The sequence below is a fragment of the Falco punctatus genome (assembly GCF_963210335.1).
Source record: "Falco punctatus genome assembly, chromosome: 2".
Classification (NCBI taxonomy): Eukaryota; Metazoa; Chordata; class Aves; order Falconiformes; family Falconidae; genus Falco; species Falco punctatus.
Genome location: NC_137581.1, coordinates 28,474,045 through 28,495,984, shown reverse-complemented (window position 1 = coordinate 28,495,984; position 21,940 = coordinate 28,474,045). Strand labels below are relative to the sequence as shown.

The 21,940-nt window shown below is 39.6% G+C and overlaps 1 protein-coding gene across 2 annotated transcripts in view; it reads right to left on the bottom strand.

Annotated features, from left to right (window-relative positions):
• The window catches only part of LOC308059374 (complement C4-B-like), a gene marked incomplete at its 3' end in the record, with an annotated part of 46,169 nt that overhangs the window by 15,433 nt on the left and 8,796 nt on the right, over positions 1-21,940 (bottom strand). For both annotated transcript variants that reach the window (XM_080376596.1, XM_080376595.1), the window contains 19 exons: positions 20,113-20,218; positions 19,798-19,921; positions 18,080-18,195; positions 17,182-17,349; positions 16,245-16,442; positions 13,697-13,888; positions 12,167-12,316; positions 11,616-11,742; positions 11,187-11,258; positions 10,082-10,291; positions 9,060-9,171; positions 8,765-8,835; positions 7,688-7,827; positions 6,428-6,640; positions 5,060-5,111; positions 4,455-4,535; positions 3,223-3,426; positions 1,592-1,667; positions 1,014-1,170 (listed from right to left, as the gene is read on the bottom strand). In XM_080376596.1, coding sequence (XP_080232722.1) covers positions 1,014-1,170; positions 1,592-1,667; positions 3,223-3,426; positions 4,455-4,535; positions 5,060-5,111; positions 6,428-6,640; positions 7,688-7,827; positions 8,765-8,835; positions 9,060-9,171; positions 10,082-10,291; positions 11,187-11,258; positions 11,616-11,742; positions 12,167-12,316; positions 13,697-13,888; positions 16,245-16,442; positions 17,182-17,349; positions 18,080-18,195; positions 19,798-19,921; positions 20,113-20,218 — 2,569 coding nt within the window. The remainder of the gene's footprint in view (positions 1-1,013; positions 1,171-1,591; positions 1,668-3,222; positions 3,427-4,454; positions 4,536-5,059; positions 5,112-6,427; positions 6,641-7,687; positions 7,828-8,764; positions 8,836-9,059; positions 9,172-10,081; positions 10,292-11,186; positions 11,259-11,615; positions 11,743-12,166; positions 12,317-13,696; positions 13,889-16,244; positions 16,443-17,181; positions 17,350-18,079; positions 18,196-19,797; positions 19,922-20,112; positions 20,219-21,940) is intronic.

Genomic DNA, 21,940 nt, shown 5'->3' with positions numbered 1-21,940 from the left:
TCATGAAGTCAAGGACCTTCATCTGACCACAGACTATGTAGTTTTACCCTTAATTTTGCTCACTAACTTGCGTCCACCTAAAGTATATCTTCTACAATGGCAGTTTGCATCACACTGTGTTAAGAGATTAGGAAACCACTACATCCTTCAGCTGGTAATCAAATATTTAGTTCTATTAACTTATAGTTAAAAACCTACGGTTTCTCATTAGAATATTCATAGCTTCAATTTCCAAGTGCTAGTAGATTGGTTCTTTTGTTTCTGTGCTACTCCCTATAGACTAAAGAGCCCTCTAACACATAGAACTTTTCTCCTGTAAAGGTATTTATAAACCATTACTAGATAAGTTCTTATTCCTCATCTTGATAAACTAAACTACAAAGTGTACTCAGCTTTTTTCCCTGAAGGTCTGCATTTTCATTCCTATTCTTCTTTGTGATTTTTTTTTTTTTTTGCTCATGCTCTACTTTAACAATAACCTTAGGATCATCAACAACCTCTGATAACAACTTTCTCCTTCACTCAGCCCCAAATGTTTATCATTAGGAGAAGATAGGTTGTTTGCTTGTGAAGACTTAAGTCTCTACAAAGTTACCACGCACAGCTCCTGAAGCAAATGTGAAATAGAAGTATCTCAGAATGAACACAGGGCAGAAAACTTTTTTGGCCAGTTCTTGAGCTGCTTCTTAGGGTAAAAGCCTCACTAGTGATTTGATAAAGATCATTAATAAAATTAATACTTTTTTTTGTATAAGATCACTCAGAATTAATTCTCCAAGTGCTCTAGAGGCATAGGTCAGCTGCAAAATTATCTAAGACTGGGTGAAAAAATGAAGGTGGTCAAGTGCTAACTATGCATCTCTGACCTTAACAGACCTTTTAACAAATTCATTTTACAACACAGATTTCTTTTCTTTACCTACATTTCTTGGTACTCAACAACTCACAATATTCCTTCCAATCCCTAGGAGCCCTAAATGTGCAAAAGATTCTTCTAAATACAGATGACCTACCTGCATTTTCCTGTCAAATACTGGGTGATAGTCATGGAATGAATCATCTGCCTGCTGTTGATTAATCAAGTAGGAAATTGAATTGCGTATGTGACTGTCTTGGATACTAATGTATTCTCTGCTCCTTGTGAGTACCTTAACAACAAATGCAGTTAACCTGCACAAAAAAAAAAAAAAAAAAAAATCCAAACTTGTGCTGGCATATATTTATAGAAGAGTATATTGACAGGAAAAGAAACATACTAATTTTGTACATGGACTCATATTCAATACAGTGCACTGGAATTAGTGAGACATCATTCAACATCAGCATTAACATTTCTACTCTGTGGCAAATGCAAAACAATCAGTGGCCTGCTATAAATCTCCTTCATCAAGGAGTAAACATGCTCAGAGACTTACATGGCTGACATCCATGACAAAATCACATAGGCAACACCATACCCACCAGATTTTGAAAATCCATCCCCCCAAAAAAACTCCTGATGCATCAAATGATACTAGAGGTATCTGAGAAACAAACAAACAAACAAACAAAAACCCTAAACAAAAATCAAAAGTGTGAAATATACACTTACCATACGCTACTAGGGGTTTTTTTAAATGCTCCATAGGAACCATCCACCTTCTGAAACTCAAGCAGTCTAATATAACCTGCGTGAATGGGACAGCACATAACCGTTCAGAGAATACACATATTTCTTGGGCATTTTCATACATCACTTGTATTAACATGTACATGTTTGGTATTGACTAGTGGAAGAGTAGATGGAGGTGTTGATGGGCACATTAAGGAGGAAATGACTGGGTCAGCAGGCTTTTGGCACAGAAAAAGCACTAGGCTTAGAAGGCAATCTGTCTTGTTTGACTTAATTGAGCCATGACAATAACCTGAAAACTGCGGGTATCTAGTTACAAAGCATTTTCTGTATAATGAATCTTGGGAAAGGTATTTCCCATTGCTGACAACTTTTCAAACCATTGACTTTATGGTGCATGGAATCAAAAAATATACAAAACCGTATCTCTTGGGTCAGACATAGGCTTAGAAATCATGAGTTGTGGCCTCTGTACTTGACTGCTATTATCTTGACAAAGTCTGTACACAGCCACACAACTCATTTTCTATCCTGGTGAACTTCGATAAGAATTGATAAAAGCATAATACAGGCACTAAATGCTGCTGATAACACCAAATACTTGTCAGCAGGATCTCATGTCACTTGAGGCAATTTTAGACAAATAGGCAAAGACTTCCAATTCAGCAACTGGTAGCATGTTTTAAATATTTATACCCTTACTTTTCACTGAGGAAATGTGTGTCACATGTTGTCTGACAGTCGTGAAGACAGGTGCATTACATTGCTTTATGCCGTGCACACACCACTACAGTCAGAAAGGTCAGCTGCACCTGCTACAGCACTGGTAACTCTTGAGCTCTGTGTTAGTGCCTGTGAGCTGGACCACCTCCCCTTCTGTGCTGCAGCACTGGCTTTGCTGGACATCTAACGCCAGGTTTGGGTCACATCTTGGAGTGAGCTTTTTAAGAAGCAGCCTTGCAGCTCTCCTCTCCCTAAGGGAACTCACTCCCTGGGTTGGTCCAAGGCTGTTGGAGTCATTCTAGCTCATGTAATGAATATAGGAATGTGGAGGAGAGAGTGTCAATATCATGATTACCATTGGGAGTTTCCTTAGTGATACGCCTCTTGCCAACTACAGACATCTCCAGCAGAGATGTCTACATCCCAGCTGGCCATCCTAAGCACTGTCTAGGAACTATGAGGAGAAATAAGCATTTTTAGGACATTATTACTCTACTTTGCATATCTACGTTAGGAGGAAATGAACAACTGGCCTTTGCTGCCCATTTACTCTGAAGAGCAACATTGATCAGCTCAGATTTTACTTTCTGCTTCTAAATCAGGCAAGAGAGAGGGTGGACTGGGAATGTCAGTCCTGTACAATGTCAGATGTAAGCAATTAGTCTCCTAAATCCTCCTCACCAGTTCTCTGTCTGTCTGCAGATTGTCAGAGGCATTTCTGCACGGCTGTGTCAAGACAATACTCGCTCCTTTGGCAAATAGCAACGATTAGTGTGCAGTGCAAAAGGATAACAAAGACCATGTGGATTGGTCTCTGGTTTTGGTTTGGTTTGGTTTTTTGGGTTTTTTCTTCTTTTTTTTTTTTTTTCTTTCTTTTTCCTGCATACCTTTTTCAATCATGTTAATGGCTTCCTGCTTCCGTTCAGGATTAAAGTTCACCCACTGCTCACTGGCATCCAAGTACTCAATAGCGTAGACCGCAGGGGCCATTTTCACCATTGTTTGCTCTGCACAGCCTGTGGGCACTTGAATAAGTTTCTCAACTCCAGTGAGGCTAAGACAATTTTCAACAGACTCGTCCATAATATTCCCTGTTGTAAAAACACAAGCCACAGTATGTACCGTATTTAAAGCTGGTTAGTATAACGTGAAGAAAGGTGATAGTAACTATAGGTTGACATTCCAGCATGGCCTCATACTTCTGATTATTAAACACTGTTTTCAGCTACTTAAGACTTTGTAAAGCTGGAGAAGAACAAGGATGAGGTGCCAAGCCCTAAGAAAGCTTCAGAAAGGAGGCTAGGGCAGTGAAGAAGAAAGAGTCCTGAGGCTCTGGAGGCAGGGAAGCAAGGAAAGGGGGAAAGACCAGTGCTTCAGGTTTGGGCTGGTAAAGTCTTGTCAAACCAGACCTAATCCTCCCACAGAGGGCAAAAAGATCATGCCTTAATCGTGCCAAACATTTTGTGCAGGGGGTTTTGTTTTTTTTCCTCTCTACAGTTTTCTCATTTGATGAATTCAAGCAACCCCATACTTTAGAAGAGGGATTTCAAATGGAATGCTTTGCTTTAAGTATGCATTATTTTACATTGTCTGTGAAAAAAATGTTTTTATTATTAATAACCGTACTTGCTAATAGATTTTTTAAAAATACATATACTTGAGTATATATATATATACACAACTATTTGATTAAATGAATATATGATTGTATATATCTTCTCTTTAGAAAAACAGAACTTACATATCAGAGTCTGACATTCTTATTTATGAAGGCTAAAGCAGATTTCTACAGACTTACATGCAATGTGGGGTTGTTAGAGAAGGTGAACTCTTCCTTCTCTGGCCTTCCCATAAAGTTAGCCTGGGCACAGTGAGGCAGGGTTGACCCTATAAAGCTATTATATCTAATAGAAGTGCGAAGTAGTAATTAGAAAGAGGAAAGATATTGAATCAGCCTTGGGGCTGTTTTGTTTTATAACCTGGGCATGTAGCACAGAGCATATGAGTCATAGCAGAAAAAACTAGAGTGAGTGGAGACTTGACATCCAGGAGTGAGCAGCACAAAGGGGTGTATGTCTTGTCACCTATTCAGAAGTTATTGACAGAAAATTACACTTACCTTTCAGGCTAACAAACACGTGACTATCAGAACCTGGTATCATATCAGCTGGTCTGTTCAGGTCCAGTGTATGGGACTTCACTGCAAATAAATAGTAAATAGAGATCTACATCCAGACCCTTTAAACATAAAAAAAATCCAGTGTGATTTTAGAACATGCTTTTCATTAAACATCTCACATTTGATGGCAATTATGGCAGAAATGTAATCAGAAAGGTTAAATGGAGATTTATGAAAAGAAATATGCTTACTTTTCTTAAATTGATTTAATTTTCAATCATAAGCGATATTTTTTGACTTGAAATGAGGCTTTAAGACCCTTTAGCAAATGAAATACATGCCTACCTAATATTTAAAGAATGCTATCTTGAAACTCAGAAGTAATACAAAGCGATTCTAAACATTCAAAATTAAATTATTTTTCTTTCCAGAGTCTATTGCTATGTATTGGATGAAGAGATCTGTGACATGTTCTGGTCAACCAAGGCAACATTCATATATTAAGAAGTATTTCACATCACCCATCAGATATTTACATCAGGCTTTACACACACACCCTCCCTACCCCAAACCTCATCTGTATCTAGTTCTTTCGTGTAACTTACAGGCACTGTTAATAAAAATGGTCTCTTCTTCTCTTTGTAGAACACCTTCAGCCTGTACAATTGAGGAAAAAAAAGTCAAAAGTTTTGCAAGCGCTCTCACCTGAAATTAAGCTGCATGAAAGCTGCGATCTCCGCCCTTACACTAGACCAGCAGGTGGCAGAAATAAGTTATTTTGGAGTGAGATTTCTCTCCAGGTAAAACTGAAGCTTCGAATCGATTTTCAGTCTCCCAGCTGAAATGGCAATGAACTCTACTGACTTTTTTTCGTTATTATTGACATATTTCCCTGGGTGAAATTCTTTTAACCAAAACTACCCCAGAAAAATTAAACTTTAAATAGAGGAATCTAAATAAAGTTTATTCTCAGCTTTATAAGATGTCCAAGTCAATTTTACAGTGGGACTCTCTTTTATAAACCTCTCAACTATGAAATCCACCAATTTCTGAGTTCATCTTGTTGATAAAGCTTAAAATTATTTTTTTTTCTGATTTCCACACATCCGCCTTCCTACAGTTTCTATTTTAATAAGACTATTCTTACAGACCCTTTTAGTGTTTTGGTGTAGCATTGAGCTCTGAGACGAGACTGTGTCTATCTCCAGAAAAGTTATGGCCTGTAACAACAGCAGATTCCCAGCGTCCCATGTTTTGTCTTTACCTACATGGCTATTCCCTGACATCAATGGTGCAAAGATTCATTTATATTTTGCACTTTTTCATTGGATTGAAAGTAGTCCTCAGTGGGTTACTCGGGTGCTGTAATGGGTCTGTGCCAATCAATGTTGACTCTTGAAAAGTAATCTTTTCTAAAAGGCTCCTCCTTTTCCTAATTTTGAAAGAGAACTAAGGTATTAAATAATCAATACAACATCTTCGCCTGTATGTGTTTTACCTATGCAATTGTTAAGACTGAAGATCCATTAACTAAAAAGAATAAAATAGGGTTTAACTTTATGACAGCAGAGAGTATTGCCTTCTCAAACATTGCTAGATGGACATCTTCCATTTTGGCTTCATAAGGAAAAAATAATTTTTATAAATGTTGATGAAGCAGTTAACTTAGAAGTTAAAGATGGTAAGATGGGCACTAACTGCATGAAGGAAGTGGTTGCTATGTCATGGTTAGAAGGATACTTTTTTGCCATAGGGAGCAATCCTTTCCATATAACTACACACAAGCCACTACAGGGTTAAATTTCTTCCCCATGCTATAGCTCAGTCCTTGGTGAGAAACAGGTTTCCTGAGATTGCTTTCAGCTTTGTTTCAATGATTTTACTCCTTCCGCAAGAGCTCCACACACAGTGAAGGTATGTTTGAGGAGAAACACATATTCGTGAAGTGTCTGCCCGCAACTAGTTATACCTACCACAACATTGAGGATCTTCCTAATGCTGTCACCGTGCCCAGAAACTCTGTCAAAAACAGTAATAGTAATTGGAATTTCTCCCACAGTCAGAGGGACAACTGAGAAGTAGGCTGGTGTTGCAGAGTTTCCTTTAGCCACCAGCTTCTGCTGCACAGCCTTCTCTGTCGCCTCTGCAGTGCACAGCTCATTTACCGCGTCCATTGTCACTGTAACCTGCGGGGACAAAGCAATGCCTGTGATCAGGCTTAGTGCATCACTGCACAGGAAATACATTCCAGCTCCACCATGTCTGGATAAGAATGGGAAATGAGAAACAAGTATAACAGGAGATTAGCTTTTGCTTAAAAAGGAAAGAGCAGTGCAGGCAGTTTGCAAAGACAGAAAGTGGTTTTCACTTCATTCCCCTGAATTCTATTTTCCATTTATAAAATGGGAGAACTTTTTCACGAAGAAGTGATGAAATACTGGCACAGATTGTCCAAAGAGTTTGTGGAATCTCCTTCCTTAAAGATATTTAATATCTCACTGCACCAGGCCCTGAACAACCTGCTCTAACTGAGCAACAGGTTGGACTAGAGACCTCTGGAGGTCCCTTCCAGCCTAAATTGTTCTATGCCCCTACAGTCTGTTAACATCCACCTACGCTGACTAAGGCTGTGAAAGTAAATCAGCTAGTATCCCTTCTTTACACTGAATCTGCAGTATAGTTTTGGCCTATGCCTGAACCACAGGGAGATGTGGTTCATCTGGCTGAGAGATGGGAAGGGATAAAAAAAAGAGCAACATCAGTCTGAGGATAATGGAGGCCCTAAGTCCAGTGACAACTGTGGCCATATGCAGGGCTGGATAGGTATCACCTGCAGGCAAAAAGTGCCTTTGCTTTATGTACACAATGAATTTTGTGGCTAACATTGGATTATGTGCTCGTAATTTACCTCTGGATCTTGTGTACCATCTGCGGTCGCCCAGATTGGCAGGCAGCAAAAAAGTAGCTGGTTGCTTCAATGAAGGGGGAGAAGACATACCCAAAGACAAGGAATTTGACTGTGTAATATGGCAAATAAAATCTATTTTATGCAGTAAGTTTGATTAGCAGGTAGAACTTGATCCTGTTCTTGGGGACGCTTTCCAAATGGGAGCACAATGTCTGGGCTATAGGAGGGCACTGCAAGGTGGCTGGGTTGCTTACATTAAGTTATTCCATAGCTATACATCTAGCTAGATAGATGTGTATAGCACAGCAGTTGGTGGTAATACTACCTGAAAATCAGTGGACTGATAGTTGTAAATCACTGCTTTTATTTCCAGTTGTTCTTGTCGTCTGACTGAGTACGGTAATCTCAGGGACACAAAAAAGTCTTTGAAAACTGCAAAGGTGTGGGGTTCAGCTATGCAAAACCCTGGGATGAGAAAAAAAAAACAAAACAAAAAACACAAACAGAGTTGAGAATTACACACTTAACATCATCTGATAAAAAGTTAAATGTCTAATCAAACTCATTGCTTGGGCTCCTCCAAGGTCAAGAGTGGGAGAGGGACACAGGCACATCCAGAAAACATTTCAACTCACCTGTACTAGAGATCTGTCTCAGGGGCAGACGCCTTGCCCTCTGGAGTCACTGCCATGGTTTTTGATAGGTAAAATTTGGCAGGAGTGTGTGTAGCTTTTGTGAGGGAAATGTGACCAAGCTTTCTTGCAAAGGCCATTTTTTAAACACAATGACCTTTCCTTGGTTTCTTTAACTGAACTCCATGGCCATCACTGTACTCCTGGATAAGCCTCCCTTTCTGAAGGGCGTGGGTTGTACCAGGCGGACCCTTCATCCTTCCTGCATGGTCCTGGTCAACCCCCAGGAGCTCCCAGAGAGCAGCACCTGGGAACCTGGGGTCTCTGGTGTCCAGCCCTTGCTAATCCTCTGTTCTTCTCTCCTCTGACTTTCTAGAGACCACAGACCTTTGTGGTTCTCTGAGATGGCCAGAACTTGCTCCCAAAAATATAAAAATAAAAGCTACCTTTCTTGTGGCTTCCTGGCCATGTGGAAGCTAAAATGAGATGTTTTATAGATTGGAAAGAATAAGAGACAGGTTTGATTGTATAAATCCATCCTCCAGAGCCCACTTCATGTTGTTTTTGTAAATACGTATCTATCCCTTAAATTCTAGCTGGGCTTTAGTAAGACATAAAAGAGAAGAGTAAATGTAACGATCAGAACACTTTGTGTTCCTCAGTACAATTGTCTCACTATGTCAGCATAATATTGTTTCTGTGTTTTAAAGAAATACGTATTTTTTATTTATCTGTACAACGAAACCCAATAAAATATCCAATACTTGTACCTTTTTGGGGAGATATGCTTATGGCTTGAACTTCCCAGGTAGTTATAGAGTCAGGAACAAAGTTTTCTACACTAAGAAACAGAAAATAAAATGTATTAGGAAGGATGTATAAAACATAAACATTATAATTTGCTGAGGTTTGAGTATTGTAAGGGAAAAAGTATTCCCATTTGTGGAGACAAAGTACTTGCAAATATTCTGAAGTCCTCTGTATCAGATAACACATAAAGCTGGTACTTACATAGATTTTACTGTACAAATTTAGACATATTCAACTAATGAAGTAATGCGCTACCTATGTTTTCCGGGCTTTTTCACTTCTTCAAAATTCCACCACCAGCTCTCGGGAAAATAACTGCGCAAGTTGACAGAGCTTTCATCAAACATTTCTTCATGGTCATCATAGTCTGTAAAAAAAGAGTGGGGTTTCTATTCTGAAGTTTTTGGCTACTGACTTTTGGCTACTTGCAGGGAATCAGTTTGTCAAAGAGAAAGCAGAATGAAAACTACTCTGAATGAAAAGACTTCATCTGGGTTTCATCTTGTGTATTAAAAATCAAAAATGCTGAAAAAAGGGGAGCGATGTCTAAAGATTGTCATTGAACAACAGGATAATTCTTTCCAAGTTAGATAACTATACACTACCAAACAAGAAAACATTCCCCTTTAGTAATGCATAGCAAAGATGTTACCACTGTCTTATATCTGTGACAGACAAGAGCATGAAAGGGGAACTCTAAGAAAAACGGTAGCAGAAATTACACGCAGAACAAGGTCATTTATATATTATTTTTTGTTGTAACATGAGCTCTTGTGTGATCAGATAAACTTTGGGGAGAAGAAAGGAAGAAAGACAAAATTGCCCCTGGCTGAAGTGGCCTCTTCTCATGAGGTTGTGTTTTGGAGGTACTTGGGCGTAACAACAGTAGTACCGCTACTAAAATAGTCATGAATCTGGGAATCACTCAGAGCCCTGAATGCAGGCAACCACCCACTTCTCTGCCCCACTGTCTGCAGCCTCCTGGGTTGTGGGCAGGGACCAACAGCTCCTCCATAAGGCTGTTCTGGGGTCAACAGCGGCTAAAGCAATTCCTGCCTTTTCTCACCCCAAAAAGTCACCTCATCCCACTCCCATCTTCACAGTGTACAGTTCTGAAGATGCAATGGCACGTGGGTGCTGCACTACGCCGGGGCTCACTGAAATGTTGATGTGAAAACTTCCTCCCCAGACCCACAGCATTAAATGCCCCTTGGCCCTCCCTTGCCACTATATGAAGGGTATTTTTCTGTGGACAGTTGCATGCCACTGTTCTTTACGTCGTGCCAAGCCCACTCGGATCATCTGCTTTGCCTGCTTCGCCTGCTTTCTGAGGGCTGTGGCTTTTTCACAGCAGTCCTGGAAGGCACGTCTGCATTCAGGGGAGCCAGCCACCTTTGTTAGCCTCTTTGCACAAGAAAACTTCATGGGAATTAATTTCATTCCATCTTCACAGCATATTTGTATATCAGTGTTTTGATATTTGCTGGCTGCAATAAAATTAAAGCCCAGAATTAGTTCTGTGGAATTAGCAATAAGTGTAAAGGCGTTCATTGTGCTCGTTCCTGTCATTCTTTGCAGTTAACATCAGTTGCTATTGCAACAGTCTGCCTCCAGCTGGGGACTTGTTTTCTGTCCTAGAAACAGTCCGCAAACACAGGAGGACAGTATGGCCCTATAGCATCCTAGATATTCTATTCTAAGCTTTCTCTTCAAATTTAAACTGTGAATTAAAACCACCTCCTTGGCAGACTGGAATTAGATATCTTGATAGAAGTAGCCATGTCAGTGTTCTCATTCTTGAATAAAGAGACCGATTTCAAAAGTAAGGACAATCCCAGCTTCAAGCTTTTGTCTTCTGGCAAGGAAATATAAATTTCTGTAATTTTTTTTTTTTTTAAAGTTTAGACCAAATATTTTACTAGCTTTTTTCTTAATGGAAGCACATGGTACCAAAGCCAGCTCAACTTCAGAGCAGAATGTCAAGAAAAAAAAAAAAGATCTATAAAACATTTTATGGCCATACAAATAATTAGAAAAAGAAAAGAAAAACTTTAAAGCCATGACTGATTCCATGATATGTTACCTAGTAGAAGTATCTCACTATTTGGATTATAAACCAGTGAATTATTTTCCATTTGCAGCTGGGCCACACATGGTTTTGTTTTGATAAATTGTTTTGGAGTTGTTTTGATAAATGATGTATCAGGTCACATGGCATAGCATACACACTTGTGCTGGGTTATGGCACTTCATGCAAGAACTGGGCCTGTAAATATCTTGGTATCCTTTACTATCCCATCACTTCGTGACTCCTAGATCCCAGCCAGATCCCTTTACCTCCCCTTGCTAAGCCTTTCAGGCCACCCAGATGAGCAGACATACCAATTCCTGACATTCTCTTGTGAAAATCAAAAGATCTCTTCTGTCTTCTGGTAACCTGAGGGCATTTATAGCCTGGGAAAGCAGAAAAGAAGAGCTTGGTCATGATACTATGACAGTAACAGCCTGGTGACTTGGGTCACTTGTGGAAGATTGACCTGAGGACCCATCTCGTTCACAGAAGACCCATGGTTTGATGAGTTACCTTACAGCCCTAACCAGCTGCTGCCTGCCCCAGCTGAGCTGGACACCCAAGGACCAGCAATCAGAATCTGGGCTACCTGAGCTGCAGGCATTCAGTGGAAAAACCACACAGGTAAGGGAGATTTTACAACATCATGATAAAATGTTTCTGACTTTTAAGCAGTCAGCCTCCCCAGACCTATAGTGGTCTTGTACAAACATCTAAAGTAAAGGGCAGATTGCACTTACCTTCCCGAACATTGGATTTAATTGTATCTGATAAAAAGGCCAGACCAACGTCAGTAAAAACTTGAACACTATCTGCACCACCACCTGGAGAACATCCAAGATCATACGAATTCATAGCATTAAATACCTGCCAAATAAAATAGCATAGGTGGACTGTATACACTTCCAAAATGTTGGGTTTTTTTTAATATATATTTAAAAAAATATTGTAGCCTTTGACCTGCAGAAGCAAAACAAACTGGTGGTACAAGCTGCATTTAGAAACTGGGATTAAAACTGAGACATATTTTAGTTGGGGAGTGTTTTCAAGTAAAGCTTTTTTAATTTACTAATTTCTGCTTACTAAAGTCTGCTGTAGCATAGATATCCCATCTTAAATATATTGTTCATCTTAAATAGATCCTAAATGGCAAAAGCAAAAACATTTCTGAGTTTAGTAAAGTTGTGATTAAGCAATTAATAGGCATTAACTACATTTTGATCACCCCATTAGTAATTGAAAATTTTGCTTGACTAGTAGATATGCTATTTTCCTCTTACAGACATCTTACCTTTTTGGCTGTAAGCTTATTTTTCTTGTTCAAAATAAAAACTGCTTTATCAACCACAGCTAAGGCAACTGTTCCCGCGTGGTCCGTTTCAATCACTAAGTTGACAACATCTGTTGGTTCATATGTCTCTTGTCTTGTTCTCACTTTAATCTAAACAGAAAAGATTGGAACAAAAAGATAAAATAATGATATAATAATAATAAAAAAAAAAAAAAAAAAGTGAAGACTCTTTGGGCCAGGGCACTGTCAAATGTGACAGCTGTGACTGTCAGTAGTCAGAAGCTGGGGGGTGTTCCTGTTTTGTGGTGTTTCTGCCTGGGATCCTGTGTTTTGGAAGATGTAGATGCAGGTATCTCCCACTGGAGGATGACAAGGGGGGAGGGTTAAAAGATGTGTCTGTGCAGGGTATCGGACACTGCCTTTCAATGACACTTAGACACCAATGGGAATTGAAAGTATGTATAAGGGGCTTGCTGAACTAGGTCCTTCAGTGTAATTTTTTTTATTTTCTAGTGGAAACAAAACGGCCATGAAATAGGGCAAAGGACTTATTAACCTTTGTACAAAATTAAATTGCTTAAGTCTGTGATAGTAGTACCTCCTTTCTATCTCACACTTGAATTTTTCAATATGACTGGGTTCAGATCTGGCTCATGTCTGATGCAGATGCTTCTGTAATTTAGGAGGAAATAGCCATGGTGATTATGAAATTAATAGGGGATTATTAATAGAAATGCTAACTTGAACATAACTGGGTTTTGACATTTTATGAATGAGTAACTGGCTTCTGTTAAAGAAGGATAACTTTTCTTGAAAACTTTTTTTCCCAATGGACTATCACATTCTTTTTCCAAAAATAAACATTTTTTTTTGGAAAAAGTAATTTTAGACAGCTAATACTTTTCCTCAGTTGTGTTTCATGCTATCGGGAAAAATTCCCATGTCTTTTTTTTCCCCCACTTTACATTACGGTGCCAAAAAGGAGGAGGAAGAAGGTGGAGGAAAGGCTTAGAAGGACTCCTATTCTGCCCACACTTGATTTTTTTAATGTAAACTTATTTTTTTAAACAGCTTTTGAAGTGCTACAGAATCTCAGAAAAGTACTTTTAGCAGGAATGAAAAAGCTTGAAAAATTACTTTATTTTTTCCCCTAATAAATTGCTTCACTTTCATTCTGACTACAAAAAGACAAAAATATAAAGGAATTCTCCATCTCAATGATTCTGTTGATGTTTCCCTGCAGATTTCTAACATATAGACACTTGCAGATGAGGATGTATCTCTATGAAATTATATTTTTCATCTCCGCGATGCACAGCCTCTCCCAGGGAAGGCAGCTGTCTCCACCATCATTTTTGGGAGCCTTTCCCAGCTATACTCTTTAGCAAGAATCCTGATGGCTCCCTTTTTCAATGAAAATGAAATGTCTTTCGCCTTTTAAACCCAGACCTGCACTTTCTCTGCTGATACCCCATGTTTTTGTTTTCATTTTTTGAACACAACAACAGGAGCTACTTGCTTTGAAAGTACCTTTCCTTCACAGACATCCGCGACGTCCACCCATACAGAATCAGCGACAATCTCTTGATGTCCCTTGTTTGCAATGAAGTAGTAAGCTAAAAAGCGAAAGGCAGGCACCATTTTCTGGGTGATTTCAATGTTTATTATTTTGTTTGACGATGGCACCCTTCCCAGAAGCTCAACTTGTCCCTTTGCTACAACCTGCAAGGCAGAAACAAACAGAAATAAAATACTGTGAATACACACCAAACTGAGCACTATGTTCCGTGATTTTATGTACATATATAGAATTTTATGAGAATTTTCTGTTTAAAATTTATTCTCTTCTAATGGCACTTAATAGTTTTAATTCCCAACCTGCATGCCAGTAGCCTGGAGGAGACCAGCAGGCAGTGCCTCTAGCACAGGAGAGTGTGGGGGTAAACCTCTGCTGCACTGGTCCTGTGGTGGGGGGTTGAATGCAAATCTACCACCCTCCACTCAGTCTTACAGCCTGAAAAGGGGGTCCCAGATGGGAGTCTCATTTCTGTCTTCTAAAATCACAAGTCATAAGCCCCGGGAGGATCTCAGCTTTATTTAATCTGAAAGCAGTACTGAATCTTTTAGACAGCGTGGAAAGATTGGAGCCGGTGGTTTCACACAAAAAGTATTATTCAGGATAAAGTATCACAGATTGGCCCTTAACTGATTTCAGCCCATCTTTCACTATTTAATTCCTTTCTTCTTGTGTTATGTTAATTCTACTCATGGGTCATCAGGGGAGTAGAAAACAGAAACAGTGGGAGGACCGATAGTGCTCTTCCCAGAAGAAAATACATGCAGCTTTCCTAAACATGCAATGAAAGGGCTTCAGGAGGAAACAACGACATGCTGCAGCCTGGTCTGAAATCCTCACTGACTCTGTTTGGGTGACTGAAATTTGGGAGAGAGCCTCACCGCTGAGCTCCAGCCGTGTCTCCCCCACCCCTCCCACACACCTGCCTGCCCAGCACTGCACCTTCCCAGGGCCTGGCAGCAGCAGTTCCAACCCTGTGCCAAGCCATCCAATGAAAATAACCCCCCAAAACATAAATTTAACTCCTAGGAATACAATTATTCCAATATATCAGAGTTCTGTTAAAAATAAGTGGGAACTGGTGCCTGTAGTGTTTATCAACCTGGGAAATTTAAGCTGTCAAGGGAAATTAGGATGAAGAGAGGGAGAAAGGGATTAAACCCATTTGACATTCAACAGATTCACTCCTGGAATGTATCCATGAACACATTTGTCTCCTTCAGCAAAATAAATACTTTGCATTCCTGTCCCAGGCTGAGTAGGATTGTTTTCTCGCTTTCCCATCTATAGAACTGCTTTTCAGACCCAATTTCAGGATGCTATTTAGGGCCATAATAGCCAGTGCCCTCAGTGATCCTTCATAACATTATCTGTTGGAAATAACACTGACCTACCTGTTAACTAACATTGGGTGCAGGTCATGTGGAACCATGGTAATATAAGAATCATGTGTTATTCATGAAATAAACAATAGTTAACTATAAAAGGCATTTTCTGAGATATTTAAGGTCCCCTAGAATACGACTAGTTTTTCTGGTTGCTGGAACAGAATCTTATGCATATGTATGATCTGCCCAAAACAAGGTGGAGAGTTCTGTAATAGCTGAAAAAAGCTATTTATGAGAATCAGAACAATAAAAGTAATATTTAATATTGGCTTATTACAAGGAAAGAATACAGATTCGAAGGAATAGGAAAGAACGAGATCTGGATTAAGAAAAATCAAACTGTCACAGGCATCATAAAAGTTATCTGTCTAGAATTTCAGCTTTAAAGGCTGTCAGTTTAATATCTTTCAAAAATATCCACGTAATTATGCAGATAAACATTACCCCTTATGGACCTCTTTGCTCTAGACTGTATTAGAAAGTACAGACTAAAATTTCTACTTACGCGTCTTTCTTCAGAAGAAAAATTTACAAATATTTGTATATTACGAGCCCCCAGACATATAAAAATAGCAGAATTATACAGTTTCTGGAAGGGACCTATGGATATCTCTAGCCCAGCTACCTGCTGTAAGATGAGCCATCACCAGTGTGAGATCTGGTCGGATGTTGTTTTCTCTAGTTGAGTGTTGAATGTTTCTGAGGCTGACAATTCCCTAAGCTCTCTGGGAAGCCTCTTCCAGTATTGCCTTCATGACTAGTGAAAATGTTTTTCCAAAACGAACCTTTCAGGTTCATACCCTTATTTATGTACCCTTCAACATACCCTAACTACATCACTTGGCACCACCTAGGAAATTTTTTCTCCATTATGTCTGTAATTCCTCTTCAATTAATTTTAGGTTGCTATTAAAGTCACTCTTAGCTTCTTCGCCAAACTGAACAAGCCCAGCTCCCTCAGCCTGTCTTGGTAGGTCAGGTGTGTTAGGACACTCATCATCTCTGTTGGCCTCTTTTGGACGCCCTCTGGTTTCCCACGCATTAGTAACTAGACAGATGTTCTGGATTGTATGATTTCTAGAAGAAATTACTGATAGTCTGGTATTTTGTTTACCATATAATAGAAATAGTCAATCTTTCCACTGCCAGACTGATGAACATCGTTCAAGGTGATGTGCAAGTTATCTCCAGGTGCCACAACAGTATGTGGGATGCTGATGCTGAGATAGTTCTGAGAAGCAGACTGGTATCTTTCAGCTCTGATGCTGGTTTCAGGTGATTCTAATCTTTCTTTTCCCTCTTCAGCCTTTACCTATCAGGGAAAAAAAAAAAAAAAAAGGACAGAGTGGGTAAAGTGTCCCTCAGGAGACAGTATAAAGTGTCACCTTTACTTTATATCTTGCCAAGTTATCCAGAAGATGCTGGAAAATGAGATGAATCACTGCTGAGACATCATCAGCAGAACCTGGCATTAAACACCATTATTACTTTATTCTCTCACCCTATTTTGTCGCTTGATATATTTGCGCCTGGTATTTTTGAGCCTTGGCTCTTTCTGAATGAGAATCAATAGCTCAAAATCATGGTGATTTTGTACTTAGGCAGCTTTTCCTCCTTTTTATATTGTGCATGTAATTGAACCCTCTGAGTGTCCAGATGTAGCCTACTGTCTGCATTGCTCAAGGATCTTTTCCTTCACCTGCTTCTCATCATTTTCTATCACTTTTCATGGTGATATTCCTTACGCTCCTATTTCCATCCTTCATGCCAGGAAAATGCACATCTGAACCACAAAAAAAGCACCACCATCACCCATGCATGTACTCCCAACGCTCCAATGTACAAGTGTCCTTCATTTCAGTGAGACATCCCTCAGGCCCCTGGTCTCTCTGACATACCTTACACAAAGCTGTGCAGGTGGTGTAAGAAATCACATTCCACCCTCTGTGCTAATTTAATGAATACTGATCATCTTCACAGTCATTTGTAATTGACTTACAAGCTTTTCTCAGTGGTGTATTTTTAAACATGGATGTTTGGGTTTTCTTTACCATTATTTGAAGCATCTGAGCATCTCCAGGGATGTTGAAGGCCAAGGGGACTAGACCCTCTTTATTAGAAAGTGCAGTCATCTTCATTGGGGATTTTCCAGGCACGGTAACAGTAGCAGTGACAGGTACAGAGGCAGCAGGAGAGCCGTCAACCAAAGTGACAGATGCCTATTGGAAAAAAAGTGGTTTTCTGTTGTTACTTCAAGGAAATGCCTGGGTTTAAAAAGTGCCCACAAAAAAGAAGCAATTATTTTTATAAAGTGAGAAGAAATACAAACATTAGCGTTTGAAAATTTGAGCTTTGAGAGAAAAGAATAGCAATTGATTCAGCTAGACTCCAGCTAAAGTAAAAATCTGTGAACACAGGTTAACAGCTGCCCCGGATTTTCACTTGGCATCTTTTGGATCTCAGAGGATCCCAGAGATACTTGTCCTTAAGTACTACAAGGTAGATTTCTAACTTTAACTCTTGGTGTGCAGTTTAAAACCTCAAAAACTTCAATACATTTTTTTTAAAAAATATAATACTCTGTTTTAGTTTTCAGAATTTTAACTTGATATGGGATTAACTTGATACATTATTATTTTAATCTTTTGATTTTGAGGTGAGGAAGAGACTGCTACATGTTTTATTAAACTTTGTAGCACACAAATGACTTCCAGACCAGAAAACCTGTATTTTCTGGCTTTAGTTTCCCTGCTCAGGCTCTGTGTGTACAGAAATGAGACAAGCCAGACACTCAAACAGTAGCTCTGTGTTGGACCTATTCCTGTTGGGCTTCTTCCTGAAGGTCTGCGTCCTACAGAGCTCCCACTGGATTAGATAAGAAATTTATAAACAGGGCAGATATAAATCCTTTGTTATGGAGGCAAATGGACACGGCTAAGTACTACATACCACAACAGAGAAGGGGGCTCCAGGCACAAAATACTTTTTGGTGTTAGACAGATCAACAGTGTAAGGAGACTTCACAAACTTCACATTGTTGAGTTCTTCTTCCCTTATCTCACCACCTGTTAATATCAAACAGTATGTGTTGCTATGGGAGCAATAACTATGTACTTGCTCATTACTTTAGCATCCATCATTTCTGTTTTCAAGATTAATTGCATTTTTACCAGCACATATAAAGAAAACCAAAATATGATCCCTCCCCAAAGAGTCCTGAGAAGAGGAAGAGATGGATGCAGGCAGATGGGGAACACAGAGACAGGCCAGTGCAAGGACAGGGCAACCTGTGCGGTGCTCCAGCAAGCTGGCAGTGGCAGGTGTGTGCTCTTGACAGCTCAGGCATCGAGACCTGCAAAACGGTTTGTGACTCACAACATGAAAATCTCCCTCTAACACACTGATTGGAACAAGGTGTCTGCAGACACAGAGCACACTGGTACCACAGGAACCACTGCGGTGGTGCACCTCCCTTTCCAAGCCATCGGGGCTTCATTCTTTGGGAAAGGCTACATCAAAGCACAATGTAAAAGTCACTCAGAATCAGTAGGAAGGGTTGGACGTAAAAATTTTAATTTCCTGAAAGAGCTCTTTTTTTTTTTCTTTTCCTTTCTGAGTGCTGATGAGAGCTAATATTAGCTGATATCATCTTCTGCAACTTTGCACCTACAAGACAGCTTGAGCATCTGCTTCCCATCTAAGATTCTTCTAGTTAAACTGCTCATTCTTCTAGTTAACTTCTAGTTAAACCACTACCCATAATCACCTCTAAAAAAAAAGTTACATGGCTTGCTTTAAACTGAGTGCATTTAGAGATATACTTTCAATGTCCTTATTTTCCACTTTAATACTCCCATCTTGAGAAGTGTCAGTAAAGCCCACCAGCCTTGTCCTGTTATGCATATAATTAACACCAAACCCAGCAAGTACACAAGTGTGGAGGCAGCCTACCCGTGGCAGAAAGAGGAAGCATGCACAGGGTGGTAGAGACCACGCCACACCATAAGATCTTATGTCCATCATGCTGGTGTGGTAACAGGAGGTCTTAGAGTCTCCTTTGCTCTTGTGATAAATTTTGCAGCATAAGTACCTATAGTAGATTATACTACAGAACCACACAGCTGCAATACATTTGACTTAATTTTAGGATTCCAAGGAATCCTACTTAATACTTTGGATTTTTAGTAATTTTTAGAATTTTAGTAATTCTAGGCTAAGTGACTAGACTTCTTCTATAGTCAATGGGAACAGACACCTCTGGAGTGCAGTCTAACCTATCCATTCTTTACAGTGACTATATAAAGTGCCTGGGCTCTGAATAGATACCTTACTTTCAGATATCTAAAATAAAAGGGATCAGTGTCCCTATGAACAACAAGAAAAGTCTTGCCGATTTTGGAAAGGCCATCTTCATCACAGATTCAGCTTCAGAGGTCAGCACTGAAGTTATGAGGTAAGGTGAGAGGTACAAGACTAGCACTAAATACTTACTACAACCAAAATCACCCACTGACTACTGCGTCTAATTGCATGCAGTGCTCATCTGTGGGTAGCTCTAAGGTGCCTGGGAGCATACTCAACATGCTTAGCCCTGCTGTGAGCAAATACCTAGAGAACGATCAATGTAAATACTACAGACTGTATCAGTTAAGGCATAATGTACTCACTTGCTGTTTCTACAGTGGTAACAGCAACATATAAATGAAAACCTTCCAGAGTTGAAATACTCTTTCTTAATTTCTCTTCCAAAAGTGTTGTATTTAAAGTAACTCTTCCTTTTCCATTTTGAATCTAAATCAAAAGTAAAAAAAAAAAAAAAAAAAAAAATAGACAACCCTTTACTGGTTTGTTGCCATTAGAATAAAAAAATTGCTGCTTATAGCATGACTATGGTATTACAGGAATCTGTATTCTGATATTTCTGACAATATTCAGCTCACGTGGGATAAATCAGAATAGCTCCACCAAACTCCACTACTTACAGATAGCTGTTGTTCCAGGCCTGGAATAAAGATTTTTTTCTCATTTTCATCAATTAGGCCAAATCGCACATATGCAACACCTTGAATCCCTTTCCCATAAGAGTGTCTTTGAAAAGAAGAAAAGTGAGCAGATGGATCATTACATTAATAAAAGGCAATCATAAATCAGACTAATAATTTTATGCTGAAATAAAATTGGGATGTCTTTAGGCACCCCATCTGTAACTAGTAGCTTGGAAACAAAAATTTGTCCCGCTCACTGATAACTCAAACATGAAGACTTTTACTGGACTGTATAAAGTGATGATTTCAAGTGCAGAGAAATATAGGGTATAAATTACATCGGCAGAATCACATGTGGAGACATCAGCTGACAAAATTTACACCACAATAACGTCACTTTTTTTTATTTTTACAAATTAATGAGAACTTTAGCTGCACAGTGAAGTCTCACACAGCTCAGCCCTTTTATAGGGAACAAGTGAGGTATCCAGTCTCTTTAGCTTGGATAAGCAGCTAACTTTTGTACGAGACACCTCACAAGCACAACATTTAAAATAGGGGGCCAGAGAACCATCTCAGGGACTAATATAAAGTATTTGGTACCTCTGAAGACCTCCAGAGACACATCGTCCCTGCATTAGGCAGACTGCCCTCCCCCTGCATCTCTCCTATGGGTTTAGGCAGTATAGCATAGGGACCTCTTGTAAGTTAAATATTTGCCAGGTAGGTATCTGGCCAGAGCACCCTTGAACTCTCCACGCAGGTCATGGGGAGATAGGAGAGAGCGTGTTGTTGCACCTGGCAGGTTCCTTATTCAAGGAAACCCTGGCAGATGGCACCCTCCTGCAGCATGGCATGTAACTTGCTACATGAGACCCGTCACAGCCATGCTGTTATCTTTTGCTTGTGAAAATCCTGCTATATCTCAGATCTGTAATACTTACTTTTGTTTAAGCAAAGCCACTTTCAAACTGACCTGATCAGCACTGATCTATACCAATGAAACTGACTGAGAGGCAGTTCTTATGAAAACTGATTAAAATGCCAGAACTAGTAACTGCAGGAAACAACAGTCAATATACCAAATAACTGTTCATTACATGCATGGCTAGCTCAGAGATGGAAGCTCAGTTATCAGGAATTTCCTATGTTGATTTTGATGAAAGTCAGGCAGGCCTGTGCAGCAGCTCTAGGACCTTTTCCAATAGACAAAAGAAGAGTATCCAGTCATTCAACCCCATTTTTTCCTCTTAAATAATTATGGTGTTAATGAGTAGTGAGCTATATACAAAGGAGTTGCACAGTCCATAAAGTAAAAACTGAGTGCTGCAATAACATGCAGAGAAAACTTTAGAAAGAATTAAAATATTAAAGCCTGATAGAAATATTAAATCTGATATCACTTCATAATACAGTATCAACTAATCATGATTAAATCTAGTAATTATTCAATAGAAACAAACAAAGGAAGGTGATCAAGAGAAGATTAGAAGAGCTGTGTTTGTTCAGCCCAGCAGAAGGCGGTGGGTACTGGGCTCTGCCTTCTCTCTCAGGGTGTGCTGGGGGGGGGGAAGGACCAGCATGGTCAAGGTGAGGAGCAAAAGAACAGCGGACAGAAGGCTGACATGGTATAAGCTGGCCAGCGTTGAAATCAGACCAGAAACAAAACGTACTAGAACTGAGGCTGTGGAGGATCAGGCTTCCAGCTGGATACAGTGCCGCAGGCTATGTAGCAAATCTAGGAACTGCCCCCTGCTTAGGCCAGGTTAATTAAACAAGTACAGTGCTGTCCTGGAGGCTGTGGCTGGCTGGCACCGCTCTATTA